Source organism: Anopheles coustani, chromosome 3 (assembly GCF_943734705.1).
Source record: "Anopheles coustani chromosome 3, idAnoCousDA_361_x.2, whole genome shotgun sequence".
NCBI lineage: Eukaryota > Metazoa > Arthropoda > Insecta > Diptera > Culicidae > Anopheles > Anopheles coustani.
The window spans coordinates 66,690,605-66,715,208 of NC_071288.1; the positions used below are offsets into that span (position 1 = coordinate 66,690,605).

Here is a 24,604-nt window from a genome sequence, read left to right on the forward strand (position 1 = left end):
TAGCGTAATTATATTTTCCTTTAAAATTGTCACTACATTTCAATTGTTAAGGGCGACATTTGTTGTCAGCTGTTTGAAGGTCCAATGTATCCATATTGCGTTTTCGTTTCTTCCAGTAGTGCCGGCGTAGAGGCAAAGCGAGAAAGCATGATGATTTTGTCGCCAGGGAAGCAATGTGTACGAAAGACAAACGCATCGAGGGTTAACATTGGTAACATGGTAACGGGGATTTCCAGTTGAAATTGTAAATGCATTGATCATCTGTTTAAACACTCGCTATGAAATAGCAATGCAACCAAATGTCTTTGTATATGCTTCAGATAGTAGCCAAAACAGTTACTTTAAATCTAGTAAATCTACTAGCTGAAAAGCTAATCGCTTCCTATGATATTGTACGAAAATATTCACAGCGTTCAAATCCGTCCTTTGAAATTTCGATTGCAAACTCCTGTCCTTCTACCAATATTTCCTGATGAGATCCTTTATCCTGTTGAGTTTATAAGGTTGCTTGTTTCGGGACGATCGCACGCGGTGCAATCTCTTGCTTCACTTGTTATGAATGTGTCACTATGGATGTACCTTTCGGATGTGATCTGATCGATTTATATGCTTGCAGATATACGGAAATAATTATGTATGTTTCATTCTATTTGTCAGCAATGGTTTGATATGGATAAAGGTTTTTGTTTTACCTTTAACTGTTAACCACTCTCTAGCTGGTGTATTGGTTGTTTTGGTATGGGATCTCATTGTATTGCGGCAGTCGCTAGACGAGTGTGCTGATCAGTTTTTATTCTTGGTGAAATGTAGCTCATTTGAGTTGTTGGTGTGTTTGCATAAAATTTTGATAACGTGAATCATTTGTATCGACGTGTTTATGAACGTGTCTTTTGATAGAAATATTAGAAGATGTACAACAGGTATGCTACATCTCCCTTCTTTTGTTGAAAAATGTTATGATTAAGCAAATTCTATGAGCGAAGGAAAAACATTTTTCGTTTCTAATTTTGAGCCGAATTAAAAATTAATTTGTTATTTATGTCATTAATGAAGTTGTTCTTTAACATTTTTATAAGGATTTTCTTTTAAAATATGTACGCTCAAGCAATGTGTGTTGTTGCAATGAAAGTTCAGTTTACGATGCTCTATAATCCCAAACCGTATGTGTTGTCCCTGTTTTCCTTCGGTTTTTCAATAGTTTTTGTTTTTGAAAATTTTGAAGTTATTTCCTTAAAGTATTCTTTAACACATAACTTACATGCAGTTTTGACCTACCTAAAAAACCATAGAGACATATAACAGCCAAGTTTATCTACTATAAGCAATCGAAATGTAGTGAACCTGCATAAACTAGAAAAAACCGGGAAAAGCTGGGAAAAAACCTGGAAAACCCGGAAAAAACCGGGAATTTGAAATCATAATCTGAGTGGACACCCTGTACTGGAAGAATTGTGGCAGTTAATTTATTTAGTGAAACACTTTTTTTTTATCCACCCAACCCCAATGTGTAGTTTTTAACGACCTCTTCCCCCCTAGGGGCTGGTTCCAGTGCCGAGCCGTTCGTTTGTTGTGTAAGCGAAAGCGATGGCAAACTGGGTGAAATCATTAAAATGAACAAATATATATGGCACACGCGCATTTTTCGCGTGGGAATATGAAATATTGCCTGCCAGTGCTTGGCCGATTTGCATTTAACTGGAATATGCAATGGTTTGTGTTTCTGTTCTTTACGATAACCGTTCTTTGATACAAGGTTATTGGTTGCTTGCATTTGTTTTTAAATTTATTTTTAATCTTTAAACTATTTAGATTATCTTTTTATCAAATTCTTTAATATTTAAATAAGTTAATATTGGTATGGTCTTGGCTTAGAAAATTTCAATGCCTCTAACAAGTGTCCTTTCGTGAATATCCTTTTCGTTTAATTTTACTTTTCATATTTATTTGCTCCGTGTATAAAGGTTGGGTGCATTTTATATATGTATGCCACTCCGTACATTAGTGGTGGACGGCACATTCCTGCTGGGAAAAAAGGGCGAACCTTTATGAAATGGGTCATGCCAATTTCTCATTTAGAGCGACTCACTCTCGTTTGCTCTTTTGGCATGCGTTCCATCCACGGTTGAAACCTTTTTTCCGCTGTCTTCCGACACTCCACCAGCCACCTCCCCTTGGTAAGCTTTTAGTTGAATGTTCGGGTTGCTGAAATATGTCCAGTTTATTTACTTTTTTTTACGCTTTGCCCTGCCCTTCGCTTGGTGTCCCAGCGGTCCGGGGTGGGCTAAAGATGAAAGGAATTTCAATATTAATGTCCCCAGCTCGATTATCGTCCACGCTCATAAGACTGACCGTTTGTTTTCGTGGCCCAACGACGGTGCCCTTACTGCAGGAAAATTACTATCGGGTGCTTCGGGGAGGGGGAGTGGACTATTTCTGCATGTTGGCATCCGGGGAATACCATACACTTTACGATGGTCTGGTGGGAGGTCGCAACGAGTTGCTCGAGTGCACCACTATGCTGCTGGACAACTTTGGCACCTCGTATCTTTCATGGTCCATCGGTTCCTTTTCTTGCTGCCCAAAGGTGGTCCAAAGTTTTGAACTTTGTTTAAGAACTTTAACGTTCGAACAAAACTTTTAAAAATTTCGTTCAAGTGTTAACATCTGTTTTCGATGTTATTACCTTTTTAAGTTGTTCATTTTCCACCTTTCGCGATACAAAAGGTAAATATTATCTAGCAAGGACAGATTGTTTACAGCTTGAGCAACATAAAGATATGATAAATAATGTTTGTTCTGCATTGCATGATAAGTTTGCATATGAAAAGTGCAGAATAAAAAATCAGTTGTGGAACGTCTAAATCTTGAACAAAACCACTGTTTCATCTAACCAAAATTTGTCGCCCAAACTGCCAAAAAACCTGGCAGTTGTCCTGAAGGAACGTAAAACTAGCTTTTTCCTCTGTCCACCCGGAAAGGTTCGGACGAATGATCAAAAATTCCCATCCTTTTTCAACACAACATTCAACCGGCACGGGTAAAGGACTTCTGGTCCCTTGTTTTCTACTTCCGTGAGCCGAACTGTGGGCCGGTGGTCAGAGATTTTTATGAATTTTTCATTCCACCCAACGTCGAACTTGGTGCTCGGAGTGAACGCTAGAGAAGTGGAGGAGAGCAGATTGAAGTTTGCATTTTTTGTTTGTTCCGTCCGCATCCACCGTACCTGCTTGGGGGTAGGGAGAGATGGGAGGTGGTTACGTTTCGGTTTGATGTGGTTTTGTCTCTGGCTGTCTCATATGTGAACCATAGATGAGATGACGGGTCGGGTGTCAGGCGTTTTGTGGTAGGTTTTTTGATATGACAAACAATATTTATTCATAAAACAGCACAACAACGGTGTCGGTTCGGGATGCTGAGCGAAATTGCATAATATATTGATTTTACGCACGGTTTGATGTAACGGGAAAAGGACGCTTCGGAGAACGCATTAAGGTTAGGTGGTTAGGTACGATTTGTCAATATTGTTTATTTCAATATCATCGTTGTTTTGTCATTGATTCACCGATGAATGTTTGCTTGCATCATTGGTTTGTTCAATACTTTTGAATGGCTTCTGTGGAAACACATTTCCAATTAGAACGAGTGATCTGTACGAAGCACATAAACATCGCTTTCTGTTATATTGATCCACATTCGTTGAATTCATTCCCATCGATATTCCTGGAAGCCATCAGATTTTCGATGTAATTCAGTTAGTGTTGTGCCTTATAAATCTTTTGCCAAGATTCATTCATATGAATCCCTACTCTAATATTCATTCAGATGGATTCGTGAATCTTGTAGGATTCGAATCGAAACCCTAATGAATCTTCGTAAAAAACTTTCATGGATCTTTCACGAATCTTTATGAGACTTTCATTGGCCTCTACCCATGTTTTGCTCATCACTTTTCATCCGCTGATGACACTTTAGGATTAATGAATCTCTTATTCAAAGATTCATGAATCTCTCAAACGCAAACAATCGTTCGGATTCACGAATCTGAATATGAATCACACAACTAAGATTCATTCAGTTGGATTCATGATTATTTTAGGATTCGAATCTTGAAACGTTTCTGAATCTTTCGGAAGCTTAATGAATCTTCATGAATCTTTCACAAATCTCAATGATTCTTCCATTCGTGTGGATGATGCGACAAAAAAAAAAAAAAGAGATACCTTTCCCCATTTTTTGCTCATAAGTTTTTATCAGTTGATAAATCTATGGGATTCATGAATCTCCTATTAAACGAATCATGAATTTCTAAAACGCAAAGAATCGTTCGGATTCATAAATCTGAATCTGAATTACACAACTCTAGATTCAGTTGATCTGATTTAACATCTTCTTTTGTTTCACTTTTTCATGTACAGTATTAACTATGAGGGTTTTCAATTTGACATTTATCGAGTCTACTATCTAATCTCAACCATTACTAATCTCTGTTATTTTGTCTTCCTCCCAGGTGAACCTTTTCGCTCCGGAGTTTAAGATCCGGGCACTGCCGGACATCCTGGAAAACTCGAACACAAACATTTTCGGCATCGTGCTGGTAACGGACAAGGACAAGGGTGTGCACGGGCAGATCAAGAGCCTGGACATCGTGGACGGCGACCCGGATGGGCACTTCCGCATCAAGCCGACCAACCGGCCGGGCGAGTATGTGATTGAGGTGCACCGGCTGCTCGACCGGGAGACGGCCCCGGCTGGCTACAACCTGACGCTGCGAGCCGTCGACCGGGGCATTCCACCCAAGCAGGCGTACATTGTGACGCCGGTCCGGCTGGCCGACATCAACGACAACGCGCCGGTCTTCAATCGAGAGATCTACGAGGTGTCGGTGCCGGAAACGTCTCCACCGAACACGCCCGTCATCCGGCTCAAGGTGACCGACCGGGACGAGGGCAAGAACGCGAAGGTATTCCTGGAGATCGTGGGCGGCAACGAGGGTGGCGAGTTCCGCGTGAACCCGGAGACGGGCATGCTGTACACGGCGGTGCCGCTCGATGCGGAGCAGAAGGCGTTCTACACGCTCACGGTGTCGGCGATCGACCAGGGGAATCCGGGCACGCGCAAGCAGTCGTCGGCGAAGGTGAAGATCAACGTGCAGGACACGAACGACAACGATCCGATCTTCGAGACGTCCAACCTGACGATCTACGTCGACGAGAACGAACCGGCCGGCACGATCGTGACGAAGGTGACGGCACGCGACAAGGATCTTGGCGAGAACGCGTACATCTCGTACAGCATCGCCAACCTGAACGACGTCCCGTTCGATATCGATCACTTTTCCGGCTCGGTGCGCACCTCCAAGCTGCTGGACTACGAGAGCATGCGGCGGGAGTACGTGCTGCGGGTGCGTGCCAGCGACTGGGGGTTGCCGTACCGACGCCAGACGGAGATGCAGCTCGTTATAAAGCTGCGCGACGTCAACGACAACCGGCCGCAGTTCGAGCGGATCGACTGCCTCGGGCGGATACCGCGGTACACACCGATCGGGACGGAGATCTTCACGCTTTCGGCGCTCGACTTCGACTACGGCAGCGTGGTGACGTACCGGTTGCTATCCGGCTTCGAGGACGGGTGCTTCAACCTCGACGCGGTCACGGGGATTATTTCCGTCGGCTGCGACCTGAACGACGTGGGCGTGGAGCAGCGTGAACTTAATGTGACGGCCACGGATGGGACGCACTTCGCCGACACGGCTCGGATACAGATCAATCTGGTGCGCAACAAGCGTAACCTGGGCGCGAACCTGAAGGCTGAGGACGGCGCCACGTTCGAGTGCCGCGAGACGGGAGTGGCGCAGCGACTGACGGAGATTATGGCGGCGGCCGAGCGGAACAACATGCCCGGGCGGGATGCCGGCAATGGGGGTGGTGGCGCGTCGGACGACTTTGCCATGATGCCGAGCCGATACGGGGAGAACGTACACGCGCCGGAGTTTGTCGATCTGCCGCTGGAGGTGAAAATTAACGAATCGATGCCGCTGGGCACGACGATCACGTGGATAAAGGCGCGCGATCGCGACCTTGGCTACAATGGGAAACTTGTGTTCGGCATTTCCGGCGGTGATGACGATTCCGTTTTTCGGCTCGATCCCGATAACGGGGAGCTGAAGATCATCGGATACCTCGATCGGGAACGGCAGGACGAGTACCTGCTCAACATCACCGTGTACGATCTTGGGAAGCCTCAGAAATCGATCTCGAAAATCCTGCCCATTACAATTCTGGACGAGAACGACAATGTGCCGCGGTTTGAAAAGTCACTCGCAAGCTTCCGCGTCACGGAGAACGCCTTGAATGGGACGGTGATTTTCCGCGTCAATGCAACCGACGCCGACCTCGGGCAGAATGCAAAGGTCACGTACAGTCTCGTGACGGACACGAAAGACTTTCGAGTGGACGCCGAAACGGGTGTCTTGATGGTGGTTGCCCCACTCGACCGCGAGCGGCAGGAGGTGTACGAGCTGAAAATTCGTGCCACAGACGGTGGAGGTGACCAAAACACGCCCGCCCTCTACTCGGACGCACTGGTGCGCGTCACCGTGGACGACATCAACGACAACGCGCCCGAGTTTAGCGTGCAGGATCTCACGGTGCGCATCCGGGAGGATGTCCCGCGGGGCACGGTGGTGACTGTGGTTTCCGCAATCGACCTCGACAGCGGTCCGAGCAGCGAGATCCTGTACAGCTTTGGCGAGAACGGCGACGGCGAGGGTTCGTTCCGGATCGACAAGCAGTCCGGTACGATCCGGACGGCGAAGATGCTCGACTTCGAGGAGCGCCAGGTGCACAGCCTGATCGTGAAGGCCATCGACCGCGGGACGCCCTCGCTGTCGTCGGAAACGGCCGTCATCGTGGAGGTGATTGACGTGAACGAGAACCGGTTCGCACCGCAGTTCGAGGACTACGTGTTGGTGGGCTCGATTGCGGAAAATAAACCGCCCGGCGCGCAGGTGATGCACGTCGTGGCGAAGGATGCCGACCTTCCCGGGCCGGACTCGCGAGTCACCTACTCGATTAAAGGAGGCGACGGTTTGGGCATCTTTACCATCGATAATGAAGGTGAGTTCTTCTGGGAAGTCTGCTGTTTAAATACTTCTAGAAATTGTTCGATTTTGTAGGAGCCACGTGTTTTGATTGGAAAACATAATTTCCAACGAACAAAGACGAACTTTACATGTTCTTGGAATCATCACAGTTTCAAACAGCTTCGTTATCATTCGGGGCTTGCATCCCATCTTTGAGCTCTTTGATCAAACTCCAAGTTCTTTGTTCTTTGATCTTCTTAAGATATTTACAATTTCAGCCTATAGTTAAGAAAAGTTAATACCTCTGGTCATTCGATTTGTTTGATTTAAATCATGGAACTGTTTGTTGGGCCTAGGTCTGTTTTATTTTTTCTCCATTTGCATTCCTTTGGATCTGTGTTTCTACTGTTTTGTTCTTCTTCTTCTTCTTCTTCTTGGCGTAACGACCTCTTGGTCATGCCTGCCCGTTAAGGGCTTACGAGACTTGTTTCCCTGTTGTACGTGGATAGTCAGTCCTCTCGTACAGGGGAGGGTCCGGTCTCGGTTGGGATTCGAACCCACGCCGTCGAGGTGGTGAGCCCCGGCGCTTATGGGCCGATTTTCTGTTATGAGACACAATATTGTACATTTTTCATGATTTCATTGTCAAGGATACTTTATTTTTAAACTGAGAGGCTCAAAAATTTTACACCAATTGGACAGGTTGGGGGGAAAACATGTTTTAATTTAGTTATAGAATTCGTTCCGGAAGAATGGTGCTATAAATCGAGTTTAGGATTTCAGGAAATAGTTAGCGAAGAGCGTAGCGTAGGTGACAGGTTCCATTTCTCGCTTGACAAGCTCATGTGGTTGCGGTACGTTAAAGTTTCTAAGGGAAATATAATATATTTGTTGTTCGGAGCTTGTTTTTTCCTTCGTTCCACAAACTTTCGCACGGGTTGTGCATTGCGTCTCTGCCACTTTTTTTACTCCCTCCATCTCAAATATACTCTTCCAGTAGGGTTCACGAAATGGACCTTTTTGCTCGCGGCACTCACTTTTAACTCGAAGGCCTGCAAGGGAGCAAGGCGTTTTGGCTCAACTTAATTTTCTATTCTTAGAGTAACCGCAAAATGTTGTGGAATGCGGACACGCTGTCACACGGGTGAAAGTTTTGTGATTCAATTTGGGTGGATTTATCGAATCAAATGCAAATCAGTTCCGCCGTGGCCGCCAGCTTCAATTACTCTCGCTAGTCAGAGTTTTACAGCTTTTATTTGACATTGCGTGCGTCGTTGTAAAACTCTTGTAATTTTTTTTACTATGAGTTTTTAAATAAGTTAGAAGTCGACTTCTAACAACACCAGCTTATCACATCCACGATAACTTAATCGAAAAACAACATTTTGCAGGCTTATTTTCTTTCCCGATTGCAATGAGGAAAAATCGAAAAAATAAACCACGAAATGATTAAGCCAAAAGTCATAAAATGGGAATCATAAAAATAGTTATTAACACTCAACAGGAGTAAAAGAAAAGAAGGAGTATAGGGAAGGAGGATATAAATAAATTGAACCGTATAATAGTGAATGCAAAGAGTAATTATATTAAGTAAAGCTCTTCTAAAGAGAATTTTAGGTTAAATTTGATTGTCCAATTTCGGGATACGTCGTTCTTTTAAACCAGTTATCCTTAACCATTCCATCGTAGCATCGTAGTAGAAAAAAATGAATATATAAAAAAATATATAATAACAAATCGATGATCAGGTTTGTCACAAATTCGTTTCCCAATTAAACTTACTAATTAGATCATGTTTTCCATAGTTTATTTTTCATTGTGTTATTATTATTTTGTCTAAACGTTTACTATTTTAGTAGGTTAAATTAAGTTTATTTTAATACACGTTCTTCTCAGTTTGATCGTCGTCAATGTTGTTTAGCTTTATTTGACGTTGATCAATACATTCGATAGCACAATATATTTCTTGAGCTGTATTATTTCTCATAAGTTCTTATCGGTTTATGAAAATCCCCGAAGAAGGCTCCATTACCCAGATTAAATCCTACTCCGTTTCTTGATGGAGAATGCCACGATTCCGTGTTGGCTATCTGCCACAGACATTCTACTATGCAAAGGACATTTGTGGTGTAATAATGTTAAACTGTAGTTTGAAGAAACATACCAAAAAAAACACAAAACTTCATCTATGCCACGATCCACCCGGGAGTGCTTATCGATTTTGCTATTCGGCCAAAATTACCCTAAAATAGCCACCGGGGCCAGATTGTTCATCAGCAGTTTGCATATCTAATCTTGCGTAAAGTTAATACGCTTCGTTCAGCAGTTTTGCAGATGGTTTTCCTTTCGCCCGCGTGCTTCTGTGCTGCCCCCGGGGGCAAAATTGTGTTTCACTGTTTTAAACAGCTGCTTTAAACGCGCAGGATATGCATAAGCTGTTCGTGTGGGTATCCGGCAACCCCCCCCCCCCTCCATCCACTGCTGCCCGCTGGGCGTTCAGGTTGTCTTCTGCAGTGTGCCGTGCGTAAGGTGAAATATTTTCGATTATCAAAGTCTTAGAAAGCCATCAATTTCCACGTATCTGTCAGCACTGATTAGGCACCGGGAGGTTAGGTCAAGCAGAAGCCCTATGAATATATATGAACTATCTGCTCTATCGACCCTCCCAGCTATTGCATAGAACCGATGGAAGGCATCAAATGTATGTAGCAAATATTTTCGTTGTACCGTTCCCGGTTTTCTGTACAGATGTTGTTGTGCAAAAATATTTACAAAATTGACTTTTTCGTCATTCTGTGCAAAACCATTTGAATAACCCCACATAATGGAGTTTCGGACGCATGGCTATTTCTGACGTGCACAAAATGGAAATTTGTCTTACCCCCTGGCGTGGACATTGATGAATAATTCATGTCGCCTGGAGAAAAAAATCAGTGAGTGTTGCAATTTTCTAGTGCAGATGGAAACAACCCGTAACGGGTAGATCGATACACCCCGGCTTCCGAAACCTATGCCGAACACGACATGGGAAAATTGGAATTTCTAACTTCACTTATTTCCGAGCTACGATGCTACCATTTTACATTCGTATTTGACTTTCACATCATGTCACCAGTTACGAAGGGAATCATCATCTGGTTCTGGAAGTAATTTTCGCTTCACAAAATGTTACTGTAAAGTAACTTCACCTCAACCTACTGGTGTAGGTTTATTTTTTAAAAAAAGTCCAGCAAAATGATGACAAAGTGGTCCCTCGTGGAAATAAGCAGTCGTGAAGAAATGTCATATCGCATGGCACACAAGTATGACAATTTAATAGAATTAGTTTCTCTCACTTCTCGTCCAGCGCTAAGCTTGTAAGGGGGGTCCGGGCCAGCTTTTCCATTTGCTCGTTCGTGCACCTCGTTTTGCTTCAACCGGGTCAAAAGCGGTGCAGCGCATTTTGCACCGTACCGTACGGGGTGTACGTTGGCCGTACGGGAAGTCGTTGGGTTTGAATCAGCTTATTTTCTGCTCTTTATCACTAGCCTCATTATCTAGCATGGTAATTACAATCATTATTTCATAATTTATTTACTTTTTCCTTCGGTCGGTTGGTTGGTGCCGAGCGGACGCCAAGAGTCCAGTGTGCGGGGTCGACATCATATTTATACTCACACTAGACACGGAAGAGTTTTGTTTTTCTCCCGTTCAAATTGCTTTTCCAAAAATATTTTCCTAGTTGAGATAGTCCAGTGTGTGTTCCATTATGATCCGGGTACTTCTTGCTGCTCGGTACCTTCGTTCAGCCCTTTTTTTGTGTGGCACGAGAAAAAAACCAGCTAGGCCCATCATTGCTCGGTCTAACTGTGCCACAAATGGACTCCCGAAGCGCCATGGCGACGACTGCGGTAGCCTCGTATATTGCATTTTTACTAACCATACGTGAGCTGACCATTGCCGGCGGATAGGAGATCTGCTGGATAGCATGCCATGGGCTCGGCTGGGCATGCCGTAAAGACTACTACTACCACCACTACTACTGATGGTGGTCGTAAATTATATCCACCAGGGTTTTTCCTCCCGGTGTTCTGGTCGCGGTCGTCGTTGTTTCTTGGTCACGGGAAAAATTCTCGTGCATGTCGGAATGTCGTGCCCCCCTTAGGGATTGCTTGGGCCAGCTTGTACCATTCCCCTCCGCCCCTCCATTGTCTTCCGTTCAATCACCCTTACGCTCTGTTTTTCCCATTAAAATAGGATGGGCGTTTGCCGGCGTTTTGGGATATTTTTCTGCAATTCCCTCATGGGAAAGCGTTAGGGCAGGGCGAGGAGAAGGAAAAGAGTTTCCCGCCAGTGCCGGAACCATCGCAGAAGGATAATAGCCATGCAATAATAGATAATAGCGCCACTGACGGTTGGCGGCGGAAGTGACACTGCATTCGGTGCAGCAGCTGGATCTCTCGTTGGTCGGCCAACTGTTTTCCCCCGGGGTGCTCGTCGCGAGGTGGATTAAATAATGATAGCTTTCTGGTGCAATAAATGGGCTGGTTGGAAACATTGATCCTGTGTGCCATCTTAGTATTGTAGCTTTTGGGAAAACCTATAAATTAGATGATCTGATGGATTAATTTTGAATCATAGGCGAAAGAAACAATAAATTAGCTGAATAGAGACTGCAAAAAGAAGCAGTCATAAAAGGGATAAATTTAAAAAAAGTATTGATATCGATGTCTATTTTTATTATGGTATGTTTCATATTATTTCAAGCAATAAAGAAAGGCAGATTTTTCATTTCATTTACTTAATTTTCTGTGATTTATTGTAAAACTATTTTTCCAAAAATCTAAACGTGATGTTACACACTTTCTATCACCATAGAGTTTCGAATTATTTATTTTGTTCATAATCATGTTTAAATTTTTTCATTTAAACTTCAATTAATGAAACTCATGTGTGTTTTTGTGGTTTTAATTTTTATTTGGAAATTCTTTTTCGTTATCTCATAAATCTATAATTTTCATCCTTTATTCATTGTTCGTTGGGTTTTTTATTCAGTAACCATTGTCACGAATACGTTCACAATCCAGTAGAGGGAAACAGGTTCCATTTACTTAATGTATGGGATGTATTGTCTGTGATTTATTGTAAAACTATTTTTCCAAAATTTTTGACGTGATGTTACACACTTTCTATCACCATAGAATTTTGAATTATTTATTTTGTTCACAATCATGTTTAGATTTTTTAATTTAAACTTCAATTTAAGTTACGCATGTGTGTTTTTATGGTTTTAATTTTTACTTGGAAATTCTTTTTCGTTAACTCATAAATCTATAATTTACATCCTTTAATGGTTGTTCGTTGGTTTTTCATTCAGTTTGTCACGAATACGTTCACAATAAAACTATACGTCGTATTCCGCATGTCATCGCATTTTGTTACGGGTTTACTAACCACAACCTGCCATACATCAGTAATGGGAAACCATTTTAGATCTCGTACAACCCGATGTCTCTGCCTCAGGATTAGATTACCGTAAAACAAACACTACACGGATCTAACAACCTACGACGAAAGCCAAACGTCACGAGGATTTGGAATTTTCCCAAGCCCGTGTCTGCGTGGTGGGTAAAAATAACAACAAATAAAAGCAGCTGTAGTTCGCGTTAACTGTTGCTGGATCGAAAATTCGGCTGTGCTACGAGAAGGGACTTAGCCGAGGTGGGGTGTAGGTATGTAGGTCATCTGATAGCGTTACCAAATCAGGACTCTATCTTGTTGCATTCCCCTTCGAACGTTTACTGTAACTCAAACGGAAGCAACCCCTGTTTGGGTGGGAGATTTTGGGAAGGAAAGGAAGAGGAAACGCGGCAGACATCGCTAGGAAAAGACATCGTTTTCCCGAGACACGTGTTTTTCCGCACCAAGCACCAGGCGTCTCCATCGAAATCCGTTGCAGTGCCATTTCGGGCCCGTTTCTGTTTCCTTTTGTGAAAATCCACCTGCCACCCTCTGCAAACAGCCCCATTCCCCGTCCCCCTCTGTGAGGCTACGTGCAAGATTAATATAAATGCGATCGAATCAAATTACAACAACAGGTTAGTCACGAAATAAAGCATAGGAGCGGCACCTTGGCAGGGAAAAACGGGCGCTTTCTCGTCAGACAAACATTTGCCGGATTACGACGTACACTCGTCCGCAAAACGTTTGTGGCTTGATTGTCCTTTCGTGCGGGGGTTTCGTTTCCACCCTTCTACCCTGTTCCACACTTCCCCCTACAGAGCTAACGAAGTTGAATTGGTTCGTTTTCTTCCGATGCCTGATTTTAGGGAGCGTCCAAAAAGTGTGGGGCGGGAAACCCCATTTGTTAGTGAAATGAACAAATATTGCACAAACACAGACACACTCACAGGTGGGTGCGTGGTTACATAGCCGCAATCCAATTGCGATGATAGGTTGAGTAGATGCGGATTAAAGGCAAGTTGATGTTAATGCGAGCTTGGCATGACATCCATCGTGGGAACAGGGGAAAAAAATCACTCGCCGTTCTTTTGCCTGGCGGGTCGATTTGTCTTCTGCCGGGCTGAAACAAGATCGATGATGATTTTCCCTAAAGGCAGCCACAGGTAACAGGTTGTTTTGTTTTCGCAATTTTTCCTTCCACTGTCAAAAAACTAAACAAAAAATAATGCAATTGAATTCCGTGTAGGAATTCAGCATCATACAATCCGAGTGGCTTAAATATCTTTGATGCCAGAATGAATACATCCTTTACCAAATTCAATAGACAAAGTTGAATTTATCTACCATCTTAAATCATGTAGATTAAAAAATATAATTTCATTTCAATTTGGCGCTGACGTTTTATTAGATTTGCAAACGTTCGTAAATGAAGTTTGATTTTCATCTTATTTCAATATTTCTTATGGCTTATCCATAGATTTTATTAAATTTTCAAACATTCATAAATTAAGTTTGATTTTATTATTATTATTATTATTATTATTATTAGGTTCTTTATTCAAGATTCAACAGGTGAATTACCCAATGAATCATCAGTTTTAATACAGTATACAAAACAATCTTCACTTAACATTTATAACTAATTACTACGCCAACATTGAACAAGTGATTCCTTAACAGTAACAGAGGTTCGGTTAAAGTCTATTATATTGCTAAACTTATTCACAGAACGACACATTGCGCGTATCGGAGCATTTTCAGCGTACCTCGTTGTAGTTGGATTCACATATAGGAACTCATTATTACGCGTGGAATACACAGGAACACGAACAGGACATTGACTCAAAATATATGGTGCATCTATTTCACCAGTCAGCAATTTGAACATAAACATGGCTTGAGCCACACCTCTCCTATGTTCAAGGGGCTGCAGACCGAGAAGCAAGCAACGAGTCTGGTAATCAGGCAGAGGGCCGCTAGTCCACCAAGGAAGCCTACGTAAGGCGACGCGAGTAAATTTACGTTTAATTGACTCTATCCTCTGGTTCCAAACGTCGTAGTAGGGAGCCCACAAAACAACATTAAATTCTAGTATTGATCGTACCAGCGCCGCATATAAAGATTTAAGGCACACAGGGTCATAGATTTCCGTAGAGTTCCTTAAAACAAAACCTAACGATTTGTTGGCCTTACTAATAATATGCTCATAGTGCTCACGAAATGTCAAACTAGCGTCAAATATGGCAGCAAGGTCACGTACAGTAGTACACCTGTTAATCTCTTGACCATCGAGCATATAAGTCTTTCACCTTACTTCCTTACACCTTATTTTCACCTTACTTCAATATTTTTTATGGCTCATTTTAATACTTGCTGACGCTCAATTCGCTTTCATTGAACTTGTTACGGATTTACCAGTGTTATACGGTTTTTGTAGAGTTTAACATTTTATCGCTACTTTTCCTTCAGTATCGCTGTTTAAAGTGAAGTAGCAGTTGCTTGCTTTATTGCTTATATATCTGGATTTGAAGATGTTCAAATAGCGTAGAACAGGTAAGGCGAAACCCTCCGCTTCCGAGATTCATCGCAAGCAGAGACATCTTCATCGATATTCAAATTGTGATATAATCGATAGCTAGTCTGTGCCGGAGGTTTTGCGAAAAGTCTTCGCATAAATTCTCCAGCGCGGCGGGCGAGTGAAACCAAACCGGCAAAGGGAAGGGGCAGCGAATATGAATAAATGCATAGGAAAACGGCGCTCCCACTTCGCCGCTAGAACTTCACGAACAGAATGATGCTTAATGAACCGAAGATAATTCGGTTCGAAACTAATGATGCTCGAAGCTTGGTAGTAGAGCGCCATTATAAAGTTCAATTTATAGCTCGCTTTTTTTTTATTTTTGGTACAGCAAAGCATCTACAAAACCACCACCGTGTGCAGCTTTTCTGCCGACCTAAAATATTGAAATTGGACAACTCGAGCAATTCTATGGCCCTCGTAGGAATACACAATTAACTGCTTTCGAATTTTTCCTGCAGGTGTCTTCGTTTCGAGCTCGTTTTTTTATCTTCTCAGAAATACACTGATTTTCCACCGAACAGAAGTTGAATTTACTTAACTTTCGGTGGCGTGTATGAAAATAAAAGAAACAGACAACACGCAGTGCAAAGTTTGTTCGTATGCAGTTGGTTGTACTTTCTCCTTTTTCTTTTCTTTCTTGCAATACCATTTTCATTCGTGATGTGGTAAACTTTTCGATTTGATTACCATCCGACCGTGCTAGGGGTGAAGAAAAGGTATAGAGGTGGTTTTATTTTTGCCCTCACTTTCGCTACCATGCCGTTAACAACCAACACCTACCCTCTCATTCCCAAGGCCGGTACAGGTAGTTCGGGAGCAGGAGCAGGAAAAATGTACTCACACCAAACTTTTTTTCCCCAACGTTTTCACAAACGAGTGGAACTGGAGGGCAATCTAAAACGCAGGAAGCGGCAACATTATTTCGCCTAATGGTGCAGAGATTTTTCAGCAAAACAAAGCGATGCTAAGGAGAACACAACCACCGGAAGGACGGATGGAACCGTTTGGGAGCGGTGTGAGAAGCTAAGAAAAGTTTCTTACACAATTACCTTACACGTTTCGCCTACATTGATCCGCGCTTCTGTGTGTGTGTGTGGGCTGGTTTTTTCCGCCTTCCTTCAATGGACCGCCCGCGGCCAGTGACCTTGGCATTATTTCCACTTGCTGTATGGCCGTCATTGGAAGAACGGGCCGGCTTGCCCGCTCCCTGCCCGGGAGCTTATCCGATTTTTCTGTCGTGCAACGACGTAAGTGCTCGGCAGAGAACCGGAAGCCAGCCGTTCCAGGAGCCCGGGTAATGGGTATCCGCGAAATTAGCCTCCGACTAGCACTCCAAGGTACGGATTTCCGCCCACTCTCCCACCGGTTTTCCCTCCGCCCCAGCGAAGCGAAGAAAATTTTCCCGTTTTCAGTCGCTCCAGGGCAGGTGTTCACAAAAATCCTTGTCAGAGTCCTTGTGTGCAAATGATTATGTGTGTGTGTGTACGGCTTCGTAACGGTTATTAGTACTTGAGGGAAAAGTGGAATGGCGGGACCTTTCCGAAGAAATTGGGGTGGTGGTAATTTGGTGGAGGAGATGATGGTGGAAGTTTTATTTACTCTACATTCAACCACCGTTGGGCGGTACATACGTTTACACTTACGCTGGATTTCAGGCTACTGGCTAATAAACAGCTCCATTAGCAGAACCGTTACCGTTAGCTGGTTGACTTTGACTTGGTCGAGAAGAACTTCTGGCAAAAGTGAAATGGGAGGGAAAGTTGTGAAAAAAAAACAAAAAACAAAACAGGCAAATGGAAGTCTTTTCAAACCATGACCACCGCCACACATTGCTGTGAAGGAACGTGTTGCTGGGCCATGTTGTTCACAATATACCCTCAGTTCTTAACATATTACTCTGGCCACCCGAGCGAAGGACGATACAAGCCTCGCATCCGGTAGAACGGGACAGTTTCCTTGGCTCGTTTCACTCCAATCACGTACGGATGGTCTAATTTCAAGTTGGGTTATCTGTTCACTACCCCGAGGCAAATTGCTGCCGCATCCCCGACCGGCTTCGAGGACTCGGCCTTTCTCGTATCGTACATAAAGTGCTTGAAAAAATGGGTGTTCATACTTCAAGGATAAGAGCAGTTGCAGGCAGAAAAATATCACAAATGCGATCGATAGTTAGAATCCTTTACCTTTTTACCTTTTTCAAGAGTGGAATATAATTAGTACTAGTTTGGTTTAGAATGGATGGTCTTTGTGATTTTTCATTTTGTACGTAATTCTGTAGTAAATTATATTTTTCATTTATAGTTAATCTTAAGCTGAACAGTTTAAAGTATATTATTTTCATGACCGTTCATCAGTATTATGAACTTTATTATGTCATATTATATATTTTGATTTGTTGAAATCATGCCATTTTATTATGTTTGTCAGAACTTTGATGCTTTTAGAGAAATGTTTTAACATTCCAGTAAATTACTTTTTTTATTTATAGCTAATCTTAAGCTGAACAGTTTAAAGCATATTACTTTAACAAAGAATATTATTATGTCATATTGTATATTTTGAAATATTTGCTTTGTTGAAATCATGCCATTTTATTATGTTTGTCAGAACTTTGATGCTTTTTGGGAAAAGTTTTAACATTCCACGCGGTTATCTACCTTCACTGACCTTGCTTCTGGTTTGCTGGAAAGTTGTTAACGTAAACAGATGTAGTTCTGTTTGTTTTTGATCCCAAAAGCTGGTGGGTGCAAGAGAAATAAAAATGTAAAACTAAGACTCTTTAATAAGCTGTTTTTGGAAGACGTTGTTTGCATTTATTTTTAGAGTTACGAATGGTTAAGCGTTCCAGTAGAAGGGTATTTTTTACCCTTAGTATTTTTGAAGAGTTTAATAATTTTAGTTAAAAAAGACTTTCCCGAGATGCATTAATCTTCGACCTTGCCAGATTGTTCCGTGGATTCAGGAGTTTACCAAACTGAAAAAAAACTTAATCCCAACATCTTAAGTCTTGCAAGGTCCATTCCTCTCATCAACGTCACGTACTTCCTTTCTTTCCACTGGGAACAATAATTATGCTTCAAGTGCAGAGAAAAAAAAAACTAATTGCTACACTGCACCGGCTTTCATCCGCCTGAACTTTACTCAACGAGTCGCCCGCAACAATGTCCCCGTTGTGTCGAATCGCCCGTTATCGTGTGTCTGTCATGACAACAATTACGGCCAGAATGAGCTCAAAGAACGCAACGACGACCTTGTGGGAAACGAAGCCCAAATAAGAAGAGACTGAGAATGCGAACTTTCATTTCTTTGCCAGTGGCACAAGATGCAGCTGACTCCTTTCTTCACGCTGCAGGGGTTTCCTATCTTATTTCCCGTTCGAGCCAACATTGTAACATCTCTTTGTGGTTGCAACTTCGTGTTCGCCATCCAGCTGGGGTTTGCTAACTATGTGTTGGCATTTGTGTGTCGCTGTTGTAATTACAGCTTTCTTGAAGTGTGACCACTCTAGCGACTACCTCCGCATCTTCAATTTATGGGCCAAAGTTAAGAGATGGTAGAAGGTACCGAGGCTATGGGGTTTACCCACTGTAAATCCTGCCCATGAATGTCAGTTCTTCGTTAGTTGTTTGGCTTGTTTTGGTATGATTTCGGATACTTTCGACGTTCACCGGTCCAATGTCGTCTCTAACTCCCTCGCGATTATCTTGATTAGTTATTTGCTAGAGTTTATTATTGTTTGAGTCAGTCTGTTTCAGTCGTAGTTCATTTTGAGAATGATAATTTGAGCGAAGAAAAATGTTATTTTGGCGGAAGTTAATAAAGCACTCATTGTTATGTGCAGTTTAAAATCAATGATAGAAAGTTTAACAAAAGTGGAACCTATCAAGTAACAGATAAATCAAAGACACATTTTATCTATAACATTAAACTACACAAATACTACACAGCTGACAACGTGACTGCCCCTGAAGTTAAAGAGAAGACAAAAACAGTTAGGTCAAACTACGTCATGCCACAATCTTAGCTTTAAAAACCGAAAATAAAGTTTCTACGATAGCTGTTGTAGGCAAATAAGTCTTGCTGGAGAAATTTATAGCATCCAAGAAGTGTGTCTTCTAGGTTAAAGTTTATGTTCTGTCTGAAAAGTGACCTAAGCGTGGTGGGAGACGCTTACCTTGAAAAAGTGCTGGATAAAAATGCTTTAAAAAAGAAGGAGCGTAAGAAAACTTGACTGAAGCGAAACGCACGGTGCAAAAGTTTTTCAGCTGAAGATAAAAACCTACTGAAAGCAGGGTTTAACTATCAAATCGCAGCACATTTGTTTTCGCTACTTTTTTCCTGCATATCCGCTAAAGTCCTTGCCTGCAAGTTATTCCATTCGTGTTCTTTCTTTTCTGTTACATTTTCCTTTACTCACACGGCTGATTTATTGTGATAGAGTAATCCATGGAAGTAACAATGGATAAAACAAACACATTTATAAACAAACACCACCAGAAGAATCGCCGTGAAGATGCCAAAAAAAAACAAAGCATATTAATGGATACCAAAAAACTTTGAATGTAAAAAAATAATTTTTTAATTGTGTAAGAACGGAAAAAACTTCGTTTGGTTATCAAGTCTAACATGTAACAATAAATTTTTTAAAAGTTTTTTTTACACACCAAGGCATTCAAAAGATTTGGCTAGTTTGCAGGAAAAAAGACACAGAAAACCATCTTCATCATTGTTAAACGACCCGCAAAGTAACCCTTTCCCAAATTTGTCTTTTGTTTGTGCTTGGCGACTCGTTTTTTGACATTGATTAATAACTGTCGTATGCATATATAATGTGTTCCGAAATTGCATTTGCATTTTATTTTTTGTTGGTGGAAAGAAAAGCAGTGAAGGCATGGTTTAAACTGGTCCAGATTCTTCCTCCATAACTTTATTTTCTCATGGGTGCGATGATATAAATCGAGTAGATTTTGTGAGTTTAAGCTTTTTAAAAGACGGGCCCTGCTAAATAGCATCGTATGTAAGTAATTGTTTTATGTTTCGAAGATTGCTTTGTTAGAAGATTGACTTAATGCTTGATTGGACACATTCTATCACTTTAATGTGACACAAATGAAAAACTTACACCAAAAAGGAAAAAAACACAAAGAACGTAATGATCGAAAATATTACCGCGAGTGGGAGAATTAAATGATTTATGGGTGTGTAACTTTTCAACCACCGGTTGGTTGATGGCCGCCCGCCACTGTCCATTTGCACTTCAGCACTGACGAAGATTTACGATTGACGAGCGACGTCCGCTTGGGTGATGGGTGGGTTATTTTATCACTAGCAAGAAATAAAAAAACAACCACCAAGAATGGGTTACGGGGAGTCATGATTTGATTGCCGGGAAGTGTTTCGGTTGTTGACGAAGTGTCTCATCGAATATGATTTTCTTTAAGAGGTTTAGAAGTTCCAATCCTTCTCTCGGGGTATGAATTATGAGACAACACGAAGAGTACTATTTAGTTCGTAGGGTTTGCGTTAGTATTAGGGTAATATTTTAACGTTATTTCAGCCAATTTATATCCTGGTGGCCGTTTATCATGTTAGCTTTCTTTTTTGTGCATTTTTTCAGTTTTAAATGAGTTTGAGACTTGTTAACAATTCTGGTAACTTAAAGTTCATACTGTTTTAGTTTCATTTTTTGTAAAATTCGCTTAACAATGTTTTATTTGGATAAAGTATAATAAATATGTAGGATTTATTTGACGTCTTCAATGCTATTAGTCTTTGTTTTCGAAAAAAGAAGAATACCTCCTTTCATTCCATACGCTTTCGTCATACCATGTCGATTATACCGTACGTAAAAGACCATACAACTGACGCGTATGTCTCGTTAAATGCCGTAAAAAATCGTCCCATAAATTTTCCCCCCCTCGGAGTTAGAAAGGTTAAACAGATTCATTGATTTATTGATTTTCTGCGCTGCCGTTCGGGGCTTCCAACGGGCATTCCATTAGGGTCATAAAACGTCACGTGTCTGGTCGGCATCGCATCGCATGATGGTTAGGATATATGGACGGGTGGGCATTTTATAAATATTTCAAAATCTCCTCGGGCTCGGTCGGATTCCTCCGGGCCGAAACCGGGTGGATCGTTTCTGCTTTCTTTCTTCACTTTCTCCAACCGTTACGCGGTTATGCACTTTTATGGGACTTTTTCTTGGAAGATGGCCTTGAAGGAGGATCAAAAAAAGTGGTAACGATCGTATCGTTCTCTTCAGAAACGAAAAAGTACGGCATGGCTCACATTGGCCGCCATATGTCCTCATTAGGATGAAAATAGAGGAGGGGAAGTGCACCCAAAGTGAGTAAACAGCGTCAAGGTGTGTTGCGATGGTAACCGTTGGGAAAAAGAGACTATTTATAAAACATATAACGAAAAACCCACACATGGGTGCACTCTTGCAAGGGATCATAAAATGGAAATGTCGATCGAACTGCCAAGATTGGACTAGACGTTCGGTACTTCGCGGGGGAAAACTCATGCACACTTTCCCGCTGAACGCGCTCCGAAGTGCATGCTGCACGTTTTCTGGGAAAAGAAGCAAGGAAGTGTGTGCTCTTACGGAAAGCAGATAAACATCTGTCTACCCTTGTTAGCGTAAGAGGCGGACAATATTGAAGTACCTGTGACGCTGTGAGGGTCGGCGATACATTGATGGGCGTGATTTGCTGGTTACCTTTTGGTATTTTTTACCTTTGAAACATTCATTCAATGAAATAAACATAAAAAATGAAACCTAATTTTGAGATACAGCTCGAACTATTTGTTTACAATTGATTTTGATCAACAAAAATATGTTTAGTTCTTTGTAACAAGAAACAATTAAATTTATGTTTTAAAATCTTAAAAAATGCTCCAATTTCTTTGATCCAAAATTATGCATTCTGAAACACATCGTCGAATGCCCTATAGTATATCTCGACACCAACCGAACACGAATCGTGAAGTGTGAAGGTAGTCATCCCACTGGTCCGGAAGCGAGCAGCAAATTGGTTCCAGTGGATCGGAAAAATCCTCTGTGATAAAGTTTTAATCTCCAGGCGACCACCAACTGCTGACACCTATCATCGGGTTTGATATCGCCCGGGAAAGCTAGCTGCGGCTTACAGCACTGGGGTGTGGGTGCAACAAGTTTTCACCGTACTTCATTCACAGTTTGGTTTTTGCGAACCTGCCGTGCATGTTGCAGCAGCGCGCGCTAAGCACTTAAGCCCTTTTCCTTTGTTGCTGGCTCCACGGTTTTCGTTGCTGGCCGTGGAAACAATGGAAGGGAAAAAGCTCAAAACAAACCCACAGGAGCAGTTTTAAAATGCAGTACAGCTTTTGGCGTGCGTTAGAGAAGGATCTCCGGCATGACTGCAGTAACTTTGGGGAACAACTAGTAACCGCCCCCGTTAGACGCTTGACGTCACACTGACCACCGAATTCTGAAACGGAAACATTGCGACGTAAAAGTTCTTTAAAGTGGGCCAAGTGCGGTCAGATTGGGTGAAATCTGTAGCTTGCTTAGGGTTTTCATGTTTCAAAGAACTTGTACAATCGCGAAACCACTTAAATATTCAGTGATTACACGTTAGTACAAGTTTGGAGAAATTGTATAGTGAAGAAAAATTATGCTTTGAAATCGCAAGATTTCTTTAGAACTTCCGAACACATAGACGTCGCCCATTTTGTGGGTGACAGCAGCAATGCTCATCAGTCCTCTACACAAATATAGTAGAAGACTTACAGGGATTTCCAGATGATATCATAACAGTAGCAGCATTTATTCTAACTGCAGCACATGATGTTCCAACTGCATCAGTTGATTTCAAAACGCAATCATGTTTATTATAACTGCGTCAATTGAAATCAGAATCGTAGCAGCTGATATTATAACCCTCCTGGGACAGCAGCTTGGGCGAAGTACAAAACTAGGGAGTGTAAACGTGTATCGCACGTATACCGCTGTTTAAACGTAGCTGGAATTCCCGGTGGCGGGAACGGGAAAAAGTAGCCCAGATTCGACAGAATATCCAGCGGGAACGATCTTATTCGTCCGATCTGTCAAAGTGAAGCTTTGTTTACGTTTTAGTTTGTTTGTGTGATTTAAATTGGCGGCAGGTAAAAGTGGAATTGTGAATCATTATCAAATATAAAGTTTATGAATGGTGTTGTCGGGGGTCCGCGACAGCCGAGCGGTAGCGCCGGTTAGAAATTCGGCCCATGAGCGCCAGGGCTCACCACCACGACGGCGTGGGTTCGAATCCCAACTGAGACCGGACTGTCCCCTGGACGAGAGGACTGACTATCCACGTACAACAGGGAAACAAGTCTCGAAAGCCCTTAACAGGCAGGCATGACCAAGAGGTCGTTACGCCAAGAAGAAGAAGAAGAATGGTGTTGTCGAGTTCCTCCTTCAAAATTTTGCGTAGAAGACTACTCGCATAGCGGGGGTCCGCGACAGCCGAGCGGTAGCGCCGGTTAGAAAATCGGCCCATGAGCGCCGGGGCTCACCACCTCGACGGCGTGGGTTCGAATCCCAACCGAGACCGGACCCTCCCCTGTACGAGAGGACTGACTATCCACGTACACATAGGGTAAAAAGTCTCGTAAGCCCTTTACAGGGCAGGCATGACCAACAAGGTCGTTACGCCAAGAAGAAGAAGAAGAACTACTCGCATTTTGGTTTCTCTCCAACAACATCGGCCGCATCCATATACGTTGAATATACCGACGTTGTTGTAGCAAGCGAATGAAACTTTTCATGAAACGTTTCAATTAAGCACCTGCGTCCGTTCTCGCCAGGTCGTAGTTTCGCATTTTCTAAACATAGCGGGAACGAAATCAGTTTTTTTCATATGGAGTTTCCCGTCGTCCAGCGGGATTCCCGCTGGAAGGCGGGAATATTCGTGCGATTCCCGCTGTGTCTAGCCGTCGCTTATGACAGCCCAAAGTTGATCTACATATCAGGAGGATTCATAACGAATGAAACTCTTCGATTTCATTACAACGAAATTGCTCACAAAAATAAGTAAAAAAATGACATGCAGTCAACATGAAAATCAATCAGCTCTGCTTGTTTATAAATTCCTTTCGTTTTCTAATGAAATTAAAGCGTTTCAAGCGAACTAACCTGATATGTTGAACTACCTTGGAGTCTCATTCGTACGATATACGTTTATATTTGCTAGTTGCGTATATCGCTCGACTTGACATACCAACTGTATAATATCAACTGCTACGATTCTGATTTCAATTGACACAGTTATAATAAACATGATTGCGTTATAAAACCAACTGATGCAGTTGGAATAAATGCTGCTACTGTTATGATATCATCTGAAAGTCCCTGTATATAGCCGTAGACTATAAAGCTGCAGATAAATGACAGCAACTTTCATGCAAGAGAAACTTTCAGTCGTCGTCATTTCAGTGGACTGAAAGTTTCCGAACGCATCACGCGTTTACAC

The 24,604-nt window shown here is 42.4% G+C and overlaps 1 protein-coding gene across 1 annotated transcript in view; it reads left to right on the top strand.

Annotated features, from left to right (window-relative positions):
• LOC131265570 (fat-like cadherin-related tumor suppressor homolog) overlaps positions 1–24,604 on the top strand; it is a 199,511-nt gene that overhangs the window by 122,049 nt on the left and 52,858 nt on the right. Inside the window, exon 4 of the mRNA XM_058267860.1 lies at positions 4,508–7,115. Coding sequence (XP_058123843.1) covers positions 4,508–7,115 — 2,608 coding nt within the window. The remainder of the gene's footprint in view (positions 1–4,507; positions 7,116–24,604) is intronic.